Consider the following 23,326-nt stretch of genomic DNA (forward strand, 5'->3'; position numbering starts at 1 on the left):
GAGCTTACTTCTGCTAATGAACACATTCCGTAGCAGGCAATAGACTACAGATCAATACACACACAGGAAATCTCTTTCACTCACATGTACCACACACACACACACACACACACACACACACACACACACACACACACACACACACACACACACACACACACACACACACACACACACACACACACACACACACACACACACACACACACACACACACATGAAACATTCACAGAGAGTAACACCATTTTGATAAAGAGATGCTGGGAGCGATTGCGTTACAGAATGGAGGAAGAGGAGGAGGAGGAGGAGGAGGAGGAAGGATATGGAAGAGATGATGATTGTGCCACCAGAGCCAGGAAGATTGCAACACCTTAGCAACAAACAAGCCAAGCCTCCTACTGAGGAGGAGCCACACAGAGCCACACACACACACACACACACACACACACACACACACACACACACACACACACACACACACACACACACACACACACACACACACACACACACACACACACACACACACACACACACACACACACACACACACACACACACACACACACACACACACACACACACACACACACACACTTGTACAGCAGACATACACAAGCAGACAGCTGAAGACAGATGGATAATCCTGATGAAACTGTTCTGGCAGCTGTATACATGAGGGAGAGAGCAGACACTTTGCAAACACACCCTGTTGTGTCCTTTTCCCTCCAAAAACATGCCTCCATCTTTCTTTCTTTTTTGTCCTTCCTTACCAACCCTGCCTGCTTTTCTCTCCACATTTCCTCCCGCGGTCCCCCCTCATTTAGCAGGTCTGTGCACTGCCGCTTTACCACCAGCCGTCACCCGCTGCCTCCCCCCTCCTCTCCGGCACGCATTCAGCAGGCAGGGAGAAATATGGAGGGGAGGGGATGATGGGTGTGGGGATGGGAGGGATGAGCAATAAAGAGCCTGCACACTCAGAGAGGCAGCAGAGAGAAAATAAATGAGGGAGAAGCAGGATCCTTCTGCATTGTATGGATTGCTTATTGGAACAAGGAGGGGCATGTAGAGGGAGGGACATCGGAGACCGGGGGAGAGAAACGCAGAGTGTGAGCTGTGTATGTGTGCGGGTGTGTGTGTGATTAGACTCGTTGAGCCTGTGCGTCGGTGTCTCTATCGGCTCCTCCGTGTTGTCATGTTCCACGCCTGATGCCGCGCGCAGGACGCAGGCTGCCCGGTACGCGCCCGGTGATGGCCGGACGCGCCCTGACTCGGTCCTCCTGCTTCTCCACATATCCTCCCGGGCTTCTGCTGACTTCTCCTCCTGATCCCCTTCAGCCCTCGTCAATGTCCTTCCTTGCCGCTGAGTGGATGCTGCTGTCATCACACATGTGTGGCTCGCAGTGAGAGCCCATGATCTGGACTGGATTGCTCTTGGGTGCCATGCTGCTTTAGGGTGACACTGATTAATTTTTAAAGACTTTACCTTTTTTACAGCTGCTGGTGATCATATTTTTTGATGGCGTATGATGCGGGGAAGTTGTTATTCTGAATTGAATCCAGAAGAGGATTGCCTGAGCAACATGCAAGATGGGGGGTTCTGCACATGAAAATAAGGTCATGTAAATAATTATAATCTGGAATGAGTCACCATAATGAAGATTCATTTGCTTGAGTAGCTGCATACATATGCAGTGGATAGATTTTAATTGGGTGTTTTCTAGGAACAATAGAGCAGCTTGACAGTGTGCTGAAGGTTGTCAGGAATGGTGGATTTTCCTGAAATGAAATTTACAGTCAGAGAAGAAATCCGTGACTGAAATTCCAATCCGAAACAAAGAATTTCGGGATTTGGGGGATGTATGAAACCAAAAGCTGCTCTGCTGTCGTATCTTGAAAGGAGAAACTTAATCTCCCTCAATGTAAGTTTTTCGTTGTGCAGTCAGATTCTCTCAAGTCCCAACACGCTGGCAAACTGTCAGTCGTTGATGTCGCTCTGTCTGGTTTCATTCATCTACTGTGTGTCCACTGAAGCCTGAACACATGAGCGGAGGCGGCGCCCTGCAGCAACGCACCACCTACCTCATCTCCCTCACCCTGGTCAAGGTAGAGGCTGTGGAGGAGAATGGAGGGGAGGCCGACAACAGCAACCAGGGGAAGGAGGTGGTGGAGGCCGGGCCTGGAGGAAGGGAAGGAGAAGAGGCCGGGGCCGGAGTGGAGGCTAAAGGTGAAGCACGGGCTGAGAATGGAGCTGGACAACCACCAAAAGCTTTAGATGATGTGAAAGATGACAAGTTATTGGATGAACTTAAAGATGGAGATAGAAAGCCCCTCAGCCCCCTGAAGGATAAACCTCCACCAACTGTGGACGTCCCAAGCAAAGGGAGTGAAAAGCCCCCGTGCAACCTCTCCATCCCCTTACCTCCGGAGAGGGCAACACTTCAGAAGACAACGTCTGCCGAGACTGACCTAACAAGAGTCCAGAAGACACCTTCAACTCCTGAGGCGAAGCAATGCAGGTCACCATCACTGACCCCAACGCCTCCAACAGAGATGGTGGAGCCAACTCGCACCCCGACCAGGACCAGCCTCCCCATCCGCCCGGTGGGGCAGCGTCCTGTGAGTCTTCTGAAGTCTCACAGCAACGTGGCCACCCGGGGTCGCGAGTTCAGGGACGGAAGAGAGCGAAGCCCTACCTCGGCGCAGAGCCTGGACAGAAAGGACTGCCGGATGCCCACGCGCTCTCCGGGCCCCTGCAGGGCCTCGTGGGCCGAGGCCAGCAGGCCCGACGCATGGAGGATGGACGAAGCTCAAGCAGGAATGCCTCTGGAGATCGGAGGTAGCATGGTTGCGGTGATGAGAGACCAACCCAGAAAGGACAGGCTAAAGACCGGGTCGGCGTCCCTACCTGGGCCTCCGAACCAGACCACCAAGCCGGGACGCAAAGGTAAAAGCCGCACTCTGGACAACAGCGACCTGAACAGCCTGTCTGAAGACCTGGGGTTAGCGAGGGAGAACCAGCAGGCCCAGCAGGGGCAGCGAGGCTCCGCTAAAGACAGGAAGATGCTCAAGTTCATCAGCGGGATCTTCACAAAGAGCAGCTCGGGGGCGGCGGGGTCTTCCTCCACAGCGCCGCCGGTCTACATACAGAGAGACTCCAGTGAGGAAGAAGGTAGGGGTCGCTAACGTAACATCAACTCTAGATCTTCACATCGACTAAAACAAACCATTATCAGACATGTCTTCTGTTCCTTTGCTAAACAGTCATCAGACATGTAGCCTCTTCATCTGTGCACAGGAATCCATTTGAAATGAGTGAGGGTGGGGTTAATGTTTTCATAAAGAACCCCCACACAGAATACATTTACAGGCTTAAGAGAAACATTATCATGAAGCCAAAACACGACAGATGACGTTCTTTGATGCGAGGGACTGACAATAGACACATCTTGGACAGTTTTAATCTAATTCCCCTCAGAGCGCGGGCAGATTTCACACCGCTGGAGGGGTAATCTCTGCACTCACACACACACACACACACACACACACACACACACACACACACACACACACACACACACACACACACACACACACACACACACACACACACACACACACACACACACACACACACACACACACACACACACACACACACACACACACACACACACACACACACACACACACACACACACACACACACACACACACACTTAAGCAGCGTTCCCAGCATGGGTTTAAATCTCATAATGAAGCCAAAGGGGAGAGGAGCTGGTGGCGTATCAGGGGTATATTGCAACGCTCCAGTTGATTTTTAGCCCCGGCTTTATTTTTGTAGAGAGGGAAAGACACATTTGTTCACCCACATCAAAAGGGGAAGTGTTCATCCACAGCCTGAACATTTATAATCCTGTTTTTGATATTCCACCCACCACATGCTCTCCCGTCCTCTCAGTCATGTCTTTGTCTGGCCTCACATTTATATTCCACCATCATGTCAAATGCATGCATATGAAGAATCAGGAATCGTTTAGTTGCCATCTTTTTTTTTTACCCTGCATCGTACAACAACGCATCTCTTTCACAAATACGTTTGCTCAGAGAGAGACCAAGTGTCGGCCACTGTGTGCGTGTGTGTGTGTGTGATGTGTGTGTGTGTGTGGGTGTTTTATGTATTCATTCACTCATTGTGCATTCACACTGTTACACATGCAAGTAGTGAGACTAGTCTGCACACACACACACACACACACACACACACACACACACACACACACACACACACACACACACATACACACTCACTGAAGGCAGGAGGAAGTGTTGCCATGGCAACCGGCAGGACTGCTGCCTCTACTGCTGCTACAGAGGCTGATAAAACCGAAGGATGGAGGAGGAGACATTTTCTGTGCTTGTGTGTGTGCGTGTGACCGTGCATTGACACACACTGAGATGATTGTAAAACAATTCACCCCTAACAAATGTAAGTTAGAAAAATGGATAAAGGCTACAGGTGACATGTAGCATGGGAGGGGTTGCATAGTGCATCACATACGATTGGTTCGCTGCAGCGAGTGTGGATAATTAGCTTTCTGTATAAATAAGTGTGTGGAAGCAGCAGGGGGATAACCCTGTCCGGCCACTTTGAGCTACAGCAGCAGGCCATAAAGAGAGCTTTGACTCAGAGAAAGATAGTCAACCTCTGTGTGTGTGTGTGTGTGTGTGTGTGTGAGTGTGTGTGTGTGTGTGTGTGTGTGTGTGTGTGTGTGTGTGTGTGTGTGTGTGTGTGTGTGTGTGTGTACGTGTGTGTGTGTGTGTGTGTGTGTGTGTGTGTGTGTGTGTGTGTGTGTGTGTGTGTGTGTGTGTGTGTGTGTGTGTGTGTGTGTGTGTGTGTGTGTGTGTGTGTTTGTTTGTGTGGTAGGGCTTGCCCTTTTTCCCAGTGAGATGCCTGCTGCGGCAGCTCGTATGTAAGCCCCTTTTAGTCTTCATCTGAAGCACATCATCACCGGCTGCATCTGCTCGGTGTTGGCCTGGACGCTTCGTAGATTTAGAGGCAGTTTAATCATCGTCCGTCTTTGAAGGACATTTCACACAGTCACACCCAGCATGGCACGCAGTACAGTCTGCCAAACCTTCTGGTGTCCTCTGTTGTCTTTCTCTGTTTTACTGTGATTTGTCATTATGTTTTTTCTGTTATATTTGAACATGTTCCTCAGAGGATGAATACTATTGTTTACCCATGCCCTATTGTCTCTAGCACCGTCAGCAGGTCCAAATGTTCTTGTATCCAGTGGTACATTTCACTATGTTATTGTGGGATTGGCATTATATTTTCTACAGGCATTCATGGTTCTCAGATGTTGCCCAATATTTAGGTGTATTACTTAAATGCAGCAAAACAAGGCCTGCTGACATTTCCATAACCCTCAAGGACTTTGTGTTTACTGTTAGCTTTGTCTTGGGAGTCTTTGGAGCATTTTAGCCTGCTGATTTAAGCATTTAGCTCAATGCAGAATCTTGCCAACGTGGCTGTAGACTTACCAGTTATTGAGGTACATAAACCTAGCTTAAACTATTCTGGTCTAATGCTACAGTTCTGCAATAAATCCTCCTTTCCTGAAGGTTAAAATGTTCAGCTTGTGTTGAAACTCTTTCTAGGTTGTGTTGCTGTCTAATGCTATTATTTTGAGAGATTCTTCTATTGTGCACCTTATTTATATCAATATGAGATTGCTAAGTATAGCATGTACAATTCAATGCAGCTAGACACGACACAACCTACAGTACGTCCTCTAAAATGCTTGCACGGTTGAGTCAACACGTCTCTAAAACAGATTCAACCAAAACTGAACATTGCAACCTTGGAAAGGGGATTCATTGTATTGTATGAGACTATTTGAATTTAATTAAATCTACCTTACGAACTGGCAGCTGAGCGAGCGTATGTTTGTTTCTGTCTATGTATTAGTGTTAGTGCCTCCTCAGGCTCTCTCCCTTTAATGTCGTCCGTCTCGCGCTGCACCTGGGTGTCAGGGTGTGAGCGTCACATCACATTTGGGGGAAGGCCACCTCTCTTTAACCAGAGGGCAGCACAGCTGTGTGCAACCCAACCCCCTCGGACTGCTGTACTGTAGGATGTGCATGTGTGAGTGCAGAGCTGCAACCTGCCGGGTCGAGCAGTACGCATGTTTGGGCCAAAAGCTGCAGTTCATGGAGTGATCAGTGGAGGTTGGCTCCAAAAGAAGCGAAGGTCATAGAACCCCCTGTTTAAATACCCATTTTCACAGCAGAAAAACACGTTTACAGCGAGGTTCCAACTACGTTTTTTGTCTCTATAACTTATATCCCCCTTCTTGACAACTGTACGGGGGTGGATATTACTCACTCGTCTAAATTATATAACGGTTTATACATATTATTCTGGGCATGGTCGCTTTGAGGGACAGGGGGGTGCCTTCTCAGGTCGCTAGTTGCTGTCTGCGCTGCCCTCATGCTCTAGGCTGGGCTATCTGGTGATTGACAGGTTGCTACCTTTGTGTTGTGCGGTCTGTGACCTTTCCATGTTTTCATTCAACACTTTCTAAGATTGTTTTCAGTTGATGAAAGTTAAAAGTAACATTTTGGTTGCCTAAATATGTCTTCGTCAACCTCTCAAAAAATCTGTGATTCCAGCATTGGCGACACATGCCTACACTGCAAAGCATAAGAAGCTAAACAATCTGAGATGTTGCTAATAGTTTGGTGGGAAGTGTTATTTTCATATTCTGGTGTTTGTTTTTTTCCTTTTCCAGAAAACTGCCTACCCTATTTTGAAAAATGTTGCTAATGATGAGATTGATTAGTAGACTCCAAATATTTTGATGATGAAATAACCTTTTTAGTCACTATTTTTCTAACAACATTGGCAAACACCCTTTTGTTCCAGCTTCTCTAATGGGAGAATTTGTGTTGTGTGTATTATATAATCGTAAACTGAATCCATCCATCAGACATTTGTGGATGTCACCTAGATCTCTAGAGGAATTGGTGATGGACATCTTTCCACTATTGTATGACATTTCAAGTCAAAGGTTAATCTATGGATGAAATGATCATTAGTTTCACCTCTAGGTCATTTTAGTTCAGAGGGGAGATGCTTTACGAATCCACACACAAGCCTTTAACTCTTTGAATGGCAGCCAGTGATCTCCATGCAGTTTCCCATCATTACGGCACAAAGGGAGTAAAGTGGATAACGAAAAGTGTGACTGCAACTTGTAGGATCCCCGTCACGACTGAAAGGTTAAATTCATTAAGACGACCTGCGAGGCTGCACGCGTGTTTATGGCGAGTGGTCACGCAGCAGCTGTATGATTTATCGCTCTCCCACAGGCCGTTATGATGGCGGCCCTTTTTACTGTACATGATCAAAATGATGAATCTGTGTCTCTGCCTCGCTGACAGTTTGTCTCTGTCTCTCTGTCTCTCTGTAGTAAATATTGCCAACAGCCAGGAGTGGAGCCTGAGCAGATCCATCCCCGAGCTCAGACTGGTGAGGAGAAAAGTGACTGTATCTGCATCTGAAACTGAAGAAATGATTGAATTTATTAAGAGCTGTGCTATTTCTTAAAACAGCACACACTTGGACATGTAGGAGTTCTCAAATTGTGAAGATTGGTTAAACTTACTCTTTGAAGCTCAAGAAATACATTTAGGGTTAGAAATCAGGGCTATTTGATTACTTTTGGTTAATATTAATCATAATAATTTTGTTTTAAAGTAAATTATTTTAAATTAACCAAATTAAACTAAATTCAAATTAGTTTAATTTGGCTGATTTAGAGACAATTATATATACTTTATATATATGTGGATTGTTAAATCTGTTGCAATGAGTGTACAGTAACATTAGATTGTGAATCTTAATATTTAATATGATTCTGCCTATACTTTATTAATGTGCTTTTTAATTCATGCAAAATGTCAAATACAATACATTTAGTTGTAAAAAAGTATCATTATAATGTGATATTGCTCATTTAATACTCCCTCCCCCACTGACTTTATGTTAACATAAGAATGCAGAAAACATTAAAGCATTTTATAGCTGAAACTATAGATTTGTTGCCCGGCTAAAACTGACTGAAGCATATTGGATGGAGGTCTGACTGTAATATTATATTCAGCACACTGTGATCGAGCGGCTAGCTGACCGTGAATGAACTTCGTGGTGTTGTATTCCCTCTCCTCTTCTCTCAGGGCATTCTGGGAAGTCTAAAAAGCGGCAAGTCAGCGCTCGTGAACAAATACATCACAGGCAGTTATGTTGCACTGGAGAAGACTGAGGGTAAGAAATATTATACACGTCTTCTATAATGTCTGTCCGTCACCGTGGTGGCAAGTAACACATTCATTTCTAAGCTAAGTATTGTAGTAAAAATGTGAGTTACGTGTACTTATTGAAGTCTTTTTTTCTCATGGTACTTTATACTTACACTTCAAAACATTGAATATTGGGGGAGATGCATTTGTCCCCCTCTCCAATTATCTGACCCATTGAGTCTTTTTTACACACAAAACATCTGAAAAGATACAAGCAGCTAATATGACTAGTTCATTAACCAATTTATAGAATAGAACATTTGGACCATTGTTAATTATGACGCCATTTATTTGACTTTCTAATGTAAAGCACCTGAATACTTTTCCCAACTACTGGTCCTTTAAATAGTTTTCAATAGAGTTCAGTGCTAGTCAAAAACGGTGTTTGTTCAAATGTAATCAGTTTTGTTCAGAGGTTATTACTTTGCATGTGCCTGTCATCCTCTGTTTGTCACTCTGTTGACTAACATATCCGTCACTACTCTTGTCAGGTGGCAGGTATAAGAAGGAAGTACTGGTGGACGGACAGAGTCATTTACTACTGATCCGAGAAGAAGCTGGACCTCCTGATGCACAGGTGTGTGTGTGTGAGAGAGAGAGAAACAGAGTTATTGTGCAATACTGTGGCTGTAACATCCTCCTCCCCCTCTTCCTCCCCCAGTTCAGCAGCTGGGTGGACGCGGTGATCCTGGTCTTCAGTCTGGAGAACGAGAGCAGCTTCCAGGAGCTCTACCAGCTCTACAGCCAGCTGAGCAAACACCGCAGCGACGTCCCCGTGATAGTGGTCGGCACACAAGGTCAGCAGCGTAAAGAATCCTCAGAAACAAAATAATGACTTGGTTTCCCAAAACTATTACATTACATTTAGCTGACGCTTTTATCCAAAGCGACTTACGATAAGTGCATTCGACCAAGAAGATACAAACTTGAAGAAAACAGAATCATATAAGTACATCAGGTTTCATAGAGCCAAACCATTTCAAGTGCTACTCAACTGGCTTTAGATAAGCCAGTCCTTTATTTAAGCAATCATACACGAGAGGCCGTTCTTATTACACAAACTATCATTGTAATCAACAATATCGTAAAATAGTTTCATAATGTGGGCTAATTTGCTCCCAAACCTATGCTTTCTGCTTGAGTTCATCTCCGTCAGAAAGTAGTTCCTAGAAAGTAGTTCCCATGGTAACGGTTTGGACACTGTTCCGAAATCCACAATTTTCTCCTGGGTTTTTAAAAACGCTTTGAGACATTTGAAAGCCCACGTAGTTGACGCCAATGTACTCTTTTCGTTGCGACTTTTTTCCAACGCACTCAACTCGTCAGTTGAAACAGCCACAAATCTTTCGTTGGTTTTGTGGTCTGTGTCCATGTCCAACCTTTCATCAATACTGAGGCCCCCCAACAAATCAAAATTAACTTTAAAATCTGACATTTTGTAGCTACCGATTTCCAACGAGAGACAATGTATAACAGTGTAACGGCTGTGTGTCGCTAAACGTCGCTATGGAAACCACACGATGTAGGCTCATGGAAGTAGTTTCGGTAGGCTAGTGGCGTGTGTAGGACACTGGATACTTTGTGATTAGGCACGTTCTATTTGATCGTTGTTTGATCGTGGAATCAAACACGCCTATTGACCAATCAGAGAGCTTGCTCAAACCTATGTGTTATAGAATAGTATATAAGTGCTTTGTTATTAATTCTATCGCTCGAAGTGGAGTCGAAAGACATGAGTTTTCAGTCTGCGCCGGAAGATGTGTAAGCCTTCTGCTGTCCTGATTTCAATGGGGAGCTCATTCCACCATTTTGGAGCCAGGATAGCAAACCCACGTGTTTTGGCTGATGGGAACTTGGGTCCCCCTCGCAGTGAGGGTGCAGCGAGCTGTTTGGCCGATGCAGAGCGGAGTGCACGTGCTGGGGTGTACGGTTTAACCATGTCCTGGATGTAGGAAGGGCCAGATCCATTCACAGCATGGTACGCAAGTACCAGCGTCTTGAAGTCGATTCTAGCAGTTACTGGAAGCCAGTGAAGGGAGCGGAGGAGCGGCGTGGTGTGGGACTATGACTAAGAGTCGCTAAATAATATTTACTTTCTCAAAATAAGGATTTGATAACTAAAAATAATTTCTTATCTTATCATAATTAAAAGCTTTGTCAAAATAATATTTTGAGTTACTAAGTCAGTATTCTCAGGACGTTTCTCTCTAAAATGACTCACATTATCTTGTTTTTTTTTACATTTTCACACAAATTGGCCTTCCATGCACGTCAAACACATGACACTGTTACACATTTAAAGCTGGTTCAAAGTTGTGAAAATATGAAACCAACCGAGTTCAATCAACAACTGTTGGAGCTAGCTCGCTATAACAATTACTCTGATTGAACTTTATGGTATCTTGCATAATTACTTATTTAAAAAATAAACAGTTTTGTGAGTAAATAATAAACGGAAACAGATTAATTAAAACTCCTGAATAGCATGCTCAAATTATATCATACAAATAAGAAGTAGTAACACATTAATAACTGTGTACATTGCTTTAGTCAATGTAGGCTATTGTTTAACTAAAATATCAAAAATAAAAGAAGATATATTTACCCCAGTTATCAAAACCTACCTGAAAGCATGTAATCCTGTGCCTGGCTCCGGCGGTACAGACGTGTTGGTAGTAGTGTGGGCTGATGGGAGAATGCACTCTGCAAACATGGGCATTGTTTTTGTATTTCTCCAGAAATGTTCAGACCCTTTGCAAACCTAATTATGTCATCATTATTTATTGTGATTAACAGTTTTTCTATGCTTTGATCTTGTTTTCCTCCAGATAAAATCAGTAGCACGAACCCTCGTGTGATTGAGAACCAGAGAGCCAGACAGCTGTGTATCGATGTGCGTCATTCGCTGTTTTACGAGACCTGCGCCACCTACGGGTTCAACGTGGATCGAGTGTTTTCAGAGGGTGAGTTGGCTGAAATCTCTCACGCAAAACACAGAGTCAGAGGTCTGATTCAGCTCGAGGAACAAAGTGTTAATGACACGTACAGTATGTTAACGTCTGCTGTGTGTCTTCCAGCTGCACAGAAGATAGTCGCTCAGAAGAAGCTGGCGGCGCTGCAGGCCTGCAAGTCTCTGCCCAACTCCCCCAGCCACTCAGGGGGCTCCACCCCGGGGTCCGCATCCTTCCCCAGCCAGGTACACATCTCTATTTTTCTAATAGCTGTAGGTAGTGCCCAATGTATTCATTGGCATGACAAACATTTGGATCATCTCACATGTGGAGTTATAAGACACTGCTGGATATCAAAAAATCCAAAACATAACACAAAACTAATTTAAATGATACTAATGCTAATTCGTATGAAACAACAACATATATACATATATTGGTGTACCATACTTCATTTTGAGACAAGGTGCTCATACTTTATTTGAATATTCCATTTATCTACTTCTGTTTTGGAGGCAGATATTGTTATTTTTATATCCGATATATATTTTAAAGCCACGCTTATGTTCCACATTCTGATTGTTTATACAACATATATATTATGAACTGATTAGCAATCACATATTATCATAATTATATCAGGAAGTTATAATTAGTTCCACCTTTACCAGCGACGATGATGAACACATTAATGTTATAAACTAAAAACACTTCCAAGAATCTTTTTGTACTTTTACTTTGAATGCAGGACATTCACTTGTATAAGGAACTGTCAAATAGTATTATTGCTTTTTCACTTTTTACTCAGGTAAAACATCAGAATACTTCTAAATTAGAATAATAAGAAAAATAAAGTTGTTTACCAAAAACAGGAGGAAGTAAAGTATCCTTATCCGTTCTTTTACTCCACTATGAAGCTTCCTTCAAAGCTCATCATCAATATGTATGAGCACTGTTTAGCACAGATTCACACATATACATATTTCTAATCCCCTGACAGAAGGGTGAAATAAATATTTAAAAACAATGCATTGATATAAAAGCGCTGAATACTAACACATCCAGGTGTGAAACTTGCTCTTGCTCTTTTGTTTGGGAAAACACAATCTTCTTTTGCAGTCTAGACAGATATTACATAATACCTGATCTAAATAGGACACGGATGAAAGTGATCTGCTGTTGCCATGCTGCTCTTTTCTTACTAAGTTGAGCATTTTTGAAGAACCTCTGTAAAGATCCAGGAGCGTTTTTATTATTCCCGATGCCTTCAGTCTCGGAAGAAACAATCAGATCTTATACCGCAGTGTAGCAATACTCTGTTACAAGTAAACGTCCTGCATTCAAAATGTTTCTTAAGTATAAAAGTAATAGAATCAAAATATACTTAAATCTAAAAGTACTCTGTCACCAAAGTGGCCATTTTCTGAACAGTATAATTGATATCACTGGCTTATAATCAGTGATTCATTCATGTGTCTATCATTTAATTGGGCAGCTGGTAAAGGATGAGATCCCATTAATAACGTGTTATACTGCCAGGTGTTTCCATCCATAAAGTAAAAATAGCAATAAGTATAAAGTGGCATAACATGGAACAGTCAAAAGTAAGCAAAGTACGGCTAACAGTAAAGCACTTGAGTACGTTTACTTAGTTACTTTAGGTCACTGCTAAAGAGTAATATTTTTCTGCACATGTCAGACAAATCACCTCTTGAATAAGGTTACAAAAACCATGTAAAACTAAGGTATTATTTCCAGACTCAAAGTGAGAATGTGTGGCCCTCTCTCGGTTCAGTGTAAGCATTAAATCTGAGGAGGTGCCTTATAAAGTAAAAATCATCAATCAAACTGAAATCTAATTTTCCCCGGCCTCTCAAAGACCGTCCATCACTTCCTGTTCATCCATCTCAGCTCCATCAATACCCCCTTCACCTCGCTCTCATTGATCTGCAGAAATCACTCTGTGGATCAGATCCCATTGTATTGTACATTTACTTCACCTGTGTTTCATCTTTCATCCCATTCTCAACCTCTCCATCTCGCCTCGTGACCTCCGTCGTCCTCCACCCCCCCGCTCCTCCTCCTCCTCCTCCTCCTCCTCCTCTCAGGCCAGTAATGGCTCGACTTGTGGCTACGCCCACTCCCTCCCCTCCACCCCCGTGATCGCTCACAGAGATCTGAGGGTGGCTCAGGGAGAGGGGGGGGGAGGAGGAAGTGTCAACTCACGCTCGCTGAAGAACATCCCCCGCCGGCCCTCCCTCTTCAAGGTCAGTTGTCGCCCAAATGTCTCACACCTCTTGCTCCCCCGTCATCTCTCATCATCATCTCACTCCATCTCACCCTCTCTGCTGTAATATTCTGCTATTTGTAAACCTTTTTTTACATTTGTATTCCAGAACCGGGACTCAGATAAGAAGTCTGGTGATGGTAAAGGAGATCAGAGCAACACGAGAGGCGTCCCTATCAAACAGGTACAAAAAAACAACTGTTAATACATAATATATATTAATGAGGCTTCAGTTTGCTTGAAGCACAATCATATGCACCATCTCCCTCTTTAGTAAAACAGTGAGGAACAGATACTTGTTTCACCTTTTTAATGGAGGGATAGAACACAACTATATATCCAGGACTTATTACTGCACTCTTATACTGTAATGAATCTCCTCAGTTTGACTTACCGGTAATCATTTAAGATCAGAATCAGACATCCTTTATAAGTCCCGCAGCTGGGAAATGTGCATTGCTAGAGCAAAGGTTACAGTTCAGATAAAAGGCAACACAAAAAAAGAGTAAAATAGTAGACTGACATATTAAATATAGAGGCAAGCACATGCAAAGTAAATAAACAAGTACACATCCATGGTAAAAAAAAGAAATGTTAAAACCCAAATGTGTTGATGCTTTTGTAAACACAGGGTACTCATTTGTGCCAAGGATTTATAACCATAGGGTCCAATACAAATAAATCGTTCCTTTTCTTTTCATTGTGGGCAGGAAAATAAATATTGAAATTGTGGGGGAAACCTCTGTAGCAATGGAGAGTCAGGACTCAGAGAGACACGAGGAGAACTGGAGCTTTGATGGCAAACACTGATGGTTTATTTGGAGTTACGGCCGGAGAGTTGACAAGACAGGTGGTGTGTCACGAGTTGACACAGCGGTTGCCAAACCAACCTCTGAAGAACTCTTTCTGTAGCTCGAGGTTTTAACTAGTTCTGAGTGTAATAATCAACATTCTTCATCAGTGAGAGTAAAGCAATATGGAATCTAACTAGAGCTCTCGTCCATAGAAAAGAATGTGCGCCAGGGAACCTTCGTCCCTGAGCAGTAAACTACCTCATGGCGGCTTGTGCTCTGTCATAGACTGGCAACAACAACGCGCCCAAGCTGCTCCCCCTTAAGAGAGATAGCAGCAATACCCAAGGCTGTAGACCTATGCCATGGGAAAGGAGACAAGAGAAAATGATGAACTGTGTCGAATGTTGAATACCTATGCAAATTATTCCCTAACAGAAATGATTTTGGCAGAGCACAAAACAAAGTCATTTATCCAGTAGCCTCCTAAGGCTCTTGTCCTTGGTATAAATATAGAGACTATTTTTACAGCACTGCATTGCACGGGATTATTGTGAGTAATGGCAACCGATGAGGATATTGACAGCTTGTGTTTAAATCATCGAGCATATGTGCACTTCATGGTAAAGAGCGAACGGCTGGTCTGTAACCTGCTCTCTTTACACCAAGAGGGGCTGCACAGAGAAAACCATCATATATTTAATTCAATTATCTGCATTTCTTGGTTATTCTATGTCTGTACATCGAACATGGGCATCCAGAGACAGAACAACCTTTCTCAAGGGTGTTCTATTTATATGGTGCAAGTGCTCTCAGCTATGGTTGTCAGACTGATTTACTCTTTGAGGGAATTGTCTCTTTTATGTCGACTCTAAATATAGGCAGATTGAGATGTGGTGTGTTGTCGCTGCAGAGTGTGACCTCGCTTGTTGTTTTTGACAGAGCATCCTGTGGAAGAGAAGCGGCAGCTCTCTGAATAAGGAGTGGAAGAAGAAATACGTCACGCTGTCCAACAACGGCCCGCTGTCCTACCACTCCAGCTCCAGTGTAAGAGCGGGTCGATGTGAAAGGATTCTCTGAGGGGGGGATTATATCTGAGGCTTTTTAGATTCAACTGCAGTTTCTACTTCAAAGAGATCGCAGGAACTGCTTTGAAACTGTTACTCACTATTGATTTCTTATTTGTTATACCCAATGACATTCAGAGCATGTATATTGAGCATGTCATTACGTTCCCTACACATACATTTATGTAAGTGTTGACATTTTTAGGTACTTGTACTTCTTCTACTCCACTTCTTTATACTTCTACTCCACTACGATTAAGGAACATATTGTACCTTTAAGTCCACTTCATTTATTTGCTAACAAGATGAATTCATTAAACTAAGCTCCACCTTAACCGGCTGCAAAACTAGAAGTAATGCATTCAAAATGATAAATACATTACTAATTATAATCCAGTTATATATACTGTATATTATTCAGTAATTGGACGTTGTGCCTTATGAATAATCTTACTTTCAGTATATTCTTGTGTACTCTTAAGTAGCAAGATTTTGAATGCATTTGTTATCGAGTATTCCTTCACTGTTGTATTTCTACTTTTACATTTACGTAAAATATACAATCCTCCCTTACCAAAAGTATTGAATAAGATTGCAGGCTAACTTATATTATATATATTCATTTATCAGTATAAAAGTAGGATAAAATGGAGAAATTCAAGTAAGTAAAGTAAAACTACCTCAAACTTCAGTTCTTGAGTCAATGTAGTTGTTGTTTTTCTGATACTAAACAATGCAATGTCTATTTTCTTCCAGCATATCAGGCAGTAACAGCACAGTTCTGCTTACTGAGGCTCCTGACTGCAGAATTAAACTTGTCATTTATAAGAGGAAGACATACTTCTTCTTTTAAAACTTGAATATTCTCACTCATCGCCTTTTCTGGGGAAAGTGTCTCATATTTGTTATTTATATTCTGTGTTTCAGGACTACACGCAGAACACCCATGGAAAGGAGATCGACCTCCTGCGGGTGACGGTTAAAGTTCCCGGTAAACGACCCCCGAGAGCGGTGGCTCCTGCGGCCCCCCCCCCGCCCGGCGCTGGACACGGGGTCAACGGGCTGAGCAAGGAGCCCACCGCCGCCGAGACCACGAGTACAGGTAGATATTCTGTATAATGTGTATACAGAGCTTTGTCGCTGAGGCCTGAGGGTCTGGGGTTTTCAATTTTAGTATTAGTCTGGTATTTTTCTTAAAGGTCACATGTCATGCTTTTCTGGTTATTACCCGTCCCCTTGTGTGTTATGAAGGTTTTTCTGCATGTAAACGGTCTGCAGAGTCACAAACTCTCAAAGTACACCCTGTAGCGAGTAAAACTCTAACACAGAAAAGACCTGTCTATGCTGCCCCAGAACGCCTCGTTGGAGATTTCTCTTTTTCCATTGTTTACTTCTTGGGTATAGTGACGTAACGTAACGTCCGAGGAGTCTTTACGTTTGGACCAATCAGCGGACTTCCTCACACACACACACACACACTCGGCGGTACGTTGCGAGGCTCGCTGCTGCGAGGAGCGAACACTGTGAGCCGGCTCACTGGTGTGGGGTCAGCGAGACAGCGAGACACCGAGGAACTCAGCCTGGGCACACACACAAACTCCCAGCCAGGCTGCGGGTGTGTGTGTTTCGGGCTGGGTTTCGCTGTGTCTCGCTGTCTCGCAGACGGCCACTGGGCTCACAGGGAGGGGGGGGGGAGCTCATACAGAGATGCTGTATTAGAAACCAATGTGAGTTTTAAAAAATTCACAATATACATATATTTTAATAGACCTCAACAATGGAATTATGATCAGTAGAAATGGCCATGACATGGGACCTTTAAGTTATATTTTTGTCAATAATCCCACGAATGGACCAAAACCAAAAGGTGATAGTTCAGTTAAAAATGAACTGGCACTCCTTTAGAGAAAGATACTGCTTTTGTTAAGTACTATTTTTCATTTTTAAACATAGAAAATAAACCGTAAAAAATGTTGTTCTCTTTACAAGTTATCCATTTAACTGACTAATGTACAACTTACTAACAAAATGTGCTTATGCTAATCATATAGAGGCATTAGTAGCTAAGTTGAGACAAATTCACAAATATTAATTGTAGTAGTTTCAAGTGAAAGTTATAATGCTCCAATTACCTGTAATGTAGTATACTGTATGTATACAGTACAATCAAATACATATATTTCCCAGTATTTGTTGCATTATTTTGCGTCAAAAAGCTTTAACAAATAGGAACATTGTGTATAACATTATGGCATACTGTATTAAAGCTTTTCCTCTCTGTCTCTCAGTTCCTCAGTTGTGTCCGTCCACTCTGTCTGTGGTGGAGGATCGCTCTGGGGGTCTGTCGTCTAAAAGTGGAGACCGAGGACTTCAGCGCTGCTCCTCCTCACTATCCACCAAAGCACAGAGTGTTGGTACGTTTCACGGATAATTAAAACCTTTCACTCATTTTCCTCAAGTAAAAAAAAAACACTTTAGCTCTCCTATGTCTGCATTTAATGCCGTTACACATACAGTACATGGTTCATATTTGTTTACGTCAGACGCCATTGAAGGAGCAGCCAGTCCATTTTCTGGAAAAGACCCCGGACAGTCATCGCCCATGAGCGACAGGAAGAAGAACCGGAGGAAGAAGAGCATGAATCAGAAAGGAGACGCAGCCGTCGGGCAGGCGGAAGGTAAATGCTTAAAATGTGCCTGCTTTCAGTTTTTTCTTTGTATAAATATACAAATATGAACAATCTATAGTGATATTACATTACGCTGTGTAAAGCACATATGTTCTATATAGTATGTCTATTTTATTTATATGTATACTATAGGAAGTCTTTATATTTTAAACGCACACTTTATCTTTAATTTGATCAGCACCACGTCACTATTATTTATTTATATGTACAATTTTAGCAAGTTTTTATATTGTCCTGTTCCTGTAAGCCAGAACAACGACATTTCGTTTTAATAGTAGACTCTGTGTCTTGTTGAAATGACAATAAAGTAAGTCTAAGTCTAAGTCTGATATAGGGAGTTTTTTAAACAATGAATAGAAAATAAATGCATTAATGTTTTGGCGCAGTGGTTAGAGCGTTGGTCATCAGATCAAGGGGCGTTGGTGAACCCCAGTTCGAATCCCACCTCGGCCGGCACTGCGTCAGGCCGTTGTGTCCTTGGGCAAGACACTTTACCCGCATTTGCTCCTGTGGGTATTGTCCACAGTAATGACTCTTACATGTCTAATACGTGTAATGTGTATTTGTAAAGCGCTTTGAGCACCTGTAAAAGCGCTCTAATAAAAAATGTAATCCATTATTATTATTATTATTATTATTATTATTATTATTATAATGTTATAGCAGCCAAAATCCTAAAAATATAAGAAAGAAATATAACGCAAAGTGCCGCTGAGGCACCCGTCAGCGAATCTTACGCATGGGTAAAAATCAAGGTCCGAGCAAAAGTTGTTTCAGTTCAATTTATTTATACACACATCAAGCATTCTTTCTTCCTTCTTACCCGATGGTAAAAAACCATAAGCCTACCGGGTGCGCCGCTCACTACCACCTGTTTCCCATATTTATAATGAGCAGGTCTCCCCTCCCCCGGTGCCCAAAGGCTGCCTTTACAAAAGTCATAGTCCAACTCATTTGATAAACTTAAATAAGAATTAAAAGGAAGATTTACTATAAACAGAAAAGAACAATCAAATAAAAGGATAACTATTAAATAATACAAGCTCAAAGATATGGCTTCATCAAATGTGTATTTTTTAGGCTTTTAATTCCTGCAACTGCTATTCTAAACAAACCGAGTACATTTTCTTTGATATATTCACAATATTTACATAATCCTAGGCAGTTTTCCTTTTCCTAAAGCCTCTATTCTCCTTCTCTGTGGTGAGGGCTTACAGTAGATTAGTGTTTGTCTTCCTCTGAATGTTTCTTAACAGCTTTTTCTTAACACTTGTACTTGCTTTTCTCTGTTTCTCTTCTGTTTTCCTTTCCCTGGGCTTATCTGTCGCTCCGCAGCCAAACGCAAAATGTGGAAATTAAAGAGCTTTGGTAGCTTGAGAAACATTAATAAGACAGGTAACACGTGACGGAGCTTGTGTTGTGATTTACATACAGTGACATTTCCCTTTCAGTGTCTGACATCCCCAGCTTCAGTTGTTCATTTGACTTTTTCTCCTCGTAACAACCCCTACATGTATCTGTTCTCCCCTTCCACCAAACTGCTTTTGTTTTGTATTTTCTGTTCTCCCTTCACCGACGGTGGATTCATATTAATCCATTGTAAATTACTCATCTTCTCACACATGCAAATCTTACTTGAGTGTGTTCTGCTTCCCATTAACTCGTAGATGAAGAGAACGCAGACTTCATCATCGTGTCGTTCACGGGGCAGACGTGGCACTTCGAGGCTCAGAGTCTGGAGGACCGAGACTCGTGGGTGTCGGCCATCGAGAGCCAGATCCTGGCCAGCCTGCAGTCCTGTGAGAGCGGCAGAAACAAGGTACGCACGCTTTAAAAGCCCCCCGAAAAACGACTTCCTCAATCAGTGACGGGATCCTACATGAGCACACAGCTGTTTGGTTTCTGCCAGCACTGTTAATCACATCTAATACAGACAACACTTGGCAGGAAAGCAGAGTTTTGAGTCGCTAGCAGCATTTGGAATCTGAGCATTTTGCAGCAAAATAAATATTGGTAGGCTGTGATTAACAGATTAGTACATCTTGCCCCATCTTTTCCCCACTGAGTCCAACTGCAGGGTAATTAGGGAATGAGGAGTAAGTGAGTATTTGTGAGTCATGTGACTTGGACTAATAGGTCAATCTGAAGGGGCATCTGGTGGAACGGCATGTCCATATACTTCCTGGAAAATGAGCCTTGGATAAGTGGGAAGTGGCTGAAAGGAGGGACAGAGAGTCTCCAAAATCAATACCATATGATGCAGTGTCACATTGCACACCCTACATGCCATTGTACCAACATTCACATAAGGGGTTTTAGAGTATCACAGTCATTTTAGTTTGTGATGCTGTATTCATTCTTAAAAACACTGATTAGTAATTAGAAGTTGACATTCATTGATACTTTGCAGACAGATGTGCATTGTGTGTTTTAATGTTGGATATCAAAGGGTACTATCGGTACAAAATGGGTACTAGTCGAGGGCCGGACTGGTTCAATGTTTATTGCAAAACTTATTGAAATGAACTTATTGCACATATTCAACCTGGAACTAACAAAGCTTAAATTATTGCCTATAAAAACAACATTAAATATTAAATAATCAGTTGCATTCATTTCTTATGGCTCTATCTGCAGAGTCATTTCTTATGATTACATTTTTCCACAGGCCAACAACAGTTTCAAAAAAACGATTCCCCCCAAAGAAAAAACAAACATGCCCTGTTGTCTTGAGAGAAAAAGTTTAGAAGGAGACATCCATGTAAACACAGTGTGCTGCTCTGTGATGCTAGTTCAAGCAGATACTTGGCATCTCATCTTGGGTGCAAGTTCATCAATGTTTGGGGTCAGGCTCTGAGCTGAGGAGACCCTCAGGATGGAGTGAAGGTGTGCGTGCAATATACCGGCGGGCCAGATCTAATAGTAATTAAAAATTATCCTACGGGCCGAAATTAAATCCACCAAGGGCCGGATTTGGCCCCCGGGCCTTGAGTTTGACACATGTGGTCTAATGTATGCTCCCATATGCCAAAGAACATTCCTTATACTGTATGTGTAAAAGTACTGTGTACCCTAGTTAACATAGAGCGCAAGATAGATTTAAACACTTTGTTCTTGTAATTTAAGTAATCGTGTGAAGAAATAAACGATTGAATGTGTGTTTGTTTGTGTTTGTGCAGGCTCGGAGGAGCAGCCAGAGTGAAGCTGTCGCGCTGCAGGCCATCCGCAACGCCAAGGGCAACAGTCAGTGTGTCGACTGTGAGGCAGCCAGTGAGTTTCAAACGTTTAAACATTTTATCTCCCGCTGCAGATTTCCTCTGGAGGATAAATGTGTCTTTTATGTTCCTCTCCAGAGCCTGCAGTTGTGATTTCACAATGTTTACATTTGCTCTACTGTGCTGGCAGAAGTACTTTTTAAAATAAGCAATATATATGCAAACAAATCGTTTTAATGAGTCGAGGTAAAAATGCAAAAGTGTCGCTCATAGCATAGGCAATAAAATATACTTAATGTACCAAAAAGTACTCACTATGAAAACCGGCCCATTTCAGAAAAATATATATTTTATAACAGGGTTATAATTATTAATTTCTTCATCTCGTTAATATTTCATCTGGTCTATTTAAATGTATTTATTCATATTTCTTTAAATGCAATTGTTATTATTCTTCTGGTTAGTTTGGTAATTTCTCCTGAAGATCAATAAAGTGTTATTTATAATATTTGTTTATTATGTTTGTGTTATTAATCTTAATTTGAAAAGTACATATTTTGTAGCTTTCAATTGAGATGTGTTGCAGTGCAAAGTATATTGTTTGCTTCTGAATTGTAGTGCAGTAGATGAGTAAAGTAGCTGAAAATAGATCAAAGAAAAGTCAAATAGAAACACAGATCTTCATTTTTTTAATGCTATTTTCTTTCTATTTGAGATGTTTACATTTTGGATTGTTTGTTTCCAGTCTTTTAATTTCTGTAATGTAAAATGCCATGTCTTTTTATGCTGCTGCAATGCCAAACATTTCCCAAATTGGGATCAATAAAGTATTTCTTATCTTATCTTATCTTAAAAAGTAGCTATATCGTTACAATTTAAAGTCCTTCCGTCACCACTGCATCTCATGTGTTAATCATTTTCTTACTCATTAATCTGTGTAAGTGAATGATCCTTTTCTTATAATTCCTCCGCCCTGCAGACCCCACCTGGGCCAGTCTGAACCTCGGCGCTCTGATCTGCATCGAGTGCTCGGGGGTCCACCGTAACCTCGGCACTCAGCTGTCCCGCGTGCGCTCCCTGGACCTGGACGACTGGCCCGGCGAGCTCACGCAGGTCCTGGCCGCCATCGGGAACCACATGGCCAACAACATCTGGGAGAGCTGCACCCAGGGCCGGGTCAAACCCACGCCCACTGCGACACGGTGGGTAACAAGAACACAAAATATGAGATGATTAATGCTTTTCCGACAGCAACAGGCTTCAAATTCACCAAAGTATACAGATCTAAGTCAAAGTCAACTTTATTCTTTATGTTTGTGTGTACAGACAGAGAGAGATCGAAATACCGTTTCCCACAATGCCGAATACAAAAATACATAAAAATATGTATAAAATATGTATACCTACAGTATATATACACAATCAAAAGACACATTTATACATATGCGCACATTAAGACAAGCACAACAATCAATATATACTAAATAACAGTCACTTCAATTGATCTAATAAATAAAAGTAGAAATAGTGTCACAATTAAAGTCCTGCATTCAAACACTTACTTAAAAGTAAAAATTCAAATATTTAAAAAGAATATATACTTGAAGTTCCAAAAGTACTCAATATGCCAAATTGCCTCCTTTTTCAGATGTATTTATATTATATTATTGAAATAAAGATGCATTTGTTGGCCTACATCAATGGAATAAATGGGCTCAGTTATGGGAAGTGAAGAGTATTCATAAAATAAAGGATTTACAGTATAAAGATATTTAGTTTTATATCAGTAATTATTCACAATTAGTTTTTTTGCACTTCTTGAAAGTTTAATATCACTTTAGTTGATAGAAACACTTGGTCTCATATTTGCTTACAAACCACTTAGTTATTATCGTATAGTCGCTGAATTGGGGGTCTTTCTGTTGGGGCATTAAAGTACTTGTGGGATACTCAAAAAT

General features: G+C 42.1%; 1 protein-coding gene across 5 annotated transcripts in view; it reads left to right on the top strand.

Annotated features, from left to right (window-relative positions):
- Positions 1–23,326, top strand: part of agap2 (ArfGAP with GTPase domain, ankyrin repeat and PH domain 2) — a 30,867-nt gene that overhangs the window by 3,786 nt on the left and 3,755 nt on the right. Inside the window, exons 1-17 of one of the 5 annotated variants that reach the window (XM_079676042.1) lie at positions 983–3,172; positions 7,479–7,537; positions 8,245–8,332; positions 8,859–8,944; positions 9,029–9,164; positions 11,196–11,330; positions 11,445–11,563; positions 13,427–13,585; positions 13,715–13,789; positions 15,339–15,443; positions 16,391–16,565; positions 17,752–17,877; positions 18,007–18,141; positions 19,489–19,548; positions 19,821–19,972; positions 21,333–21,423; positions 22,348–22,570. In XM_079676042.1, coding sequence (XP_079532168.1) covers positions 2,044–3,172; positions 7,479–7,537; positions 8,245–8,332; positions 8,859–8,944; positions 9,029–9,164; positions 11,196–11,330; positions 11,445–11,563; positions 13,427–13,585; positions 13,715–13,789; positions 15,339–15,443; positions 16,391–16,565; positions 17,752–17,877; positions 18,007–18,141; positions 19,489–19,548; positions 19,821–19,972; positions 21,333–21,423; positions 22,348–22,570 — 3,053 coding nt within the window. In that variant the 5' untranslated portion in view covers positions 983–2,043. Of the gene's footprint in view, positions 1–982; positions 3,173–7,478; positions 7,538–8,244; positions 8,333–8,858; positions 8,945–9,028; positions 9,165–11,195; positions 11,331–11,444; positions 11,564–13,426; positions 13,586–13,714; positions 13,790–15,338; positions 15,444–16,390; positions 16,566–17,751; positions 17,878–18,006; positions 18,142–19,488; positions 19,549–19,820; positions 19,973–21,332; positions 21,424–22,347; positions 22,571–23,326 lie in introns of those variants that run through there. The other 4 variants (XM_079676045.1, XM_079676043.1, XM_079676044.1 and 1 more) reach the window with 4 other exon arrangements.

This window comes from Notothenia rossii (genome assembly GCF_949606895.1).
Source record: "Notothenia rossii genome assembly, chromosome: 4".
Classification (NCBI taxonomy): Eukaryota; Metazoa; Chordata; class Actinopteri; order Perciformes; family Nototheniidae; genus Notothenia; species Notothenia rossii.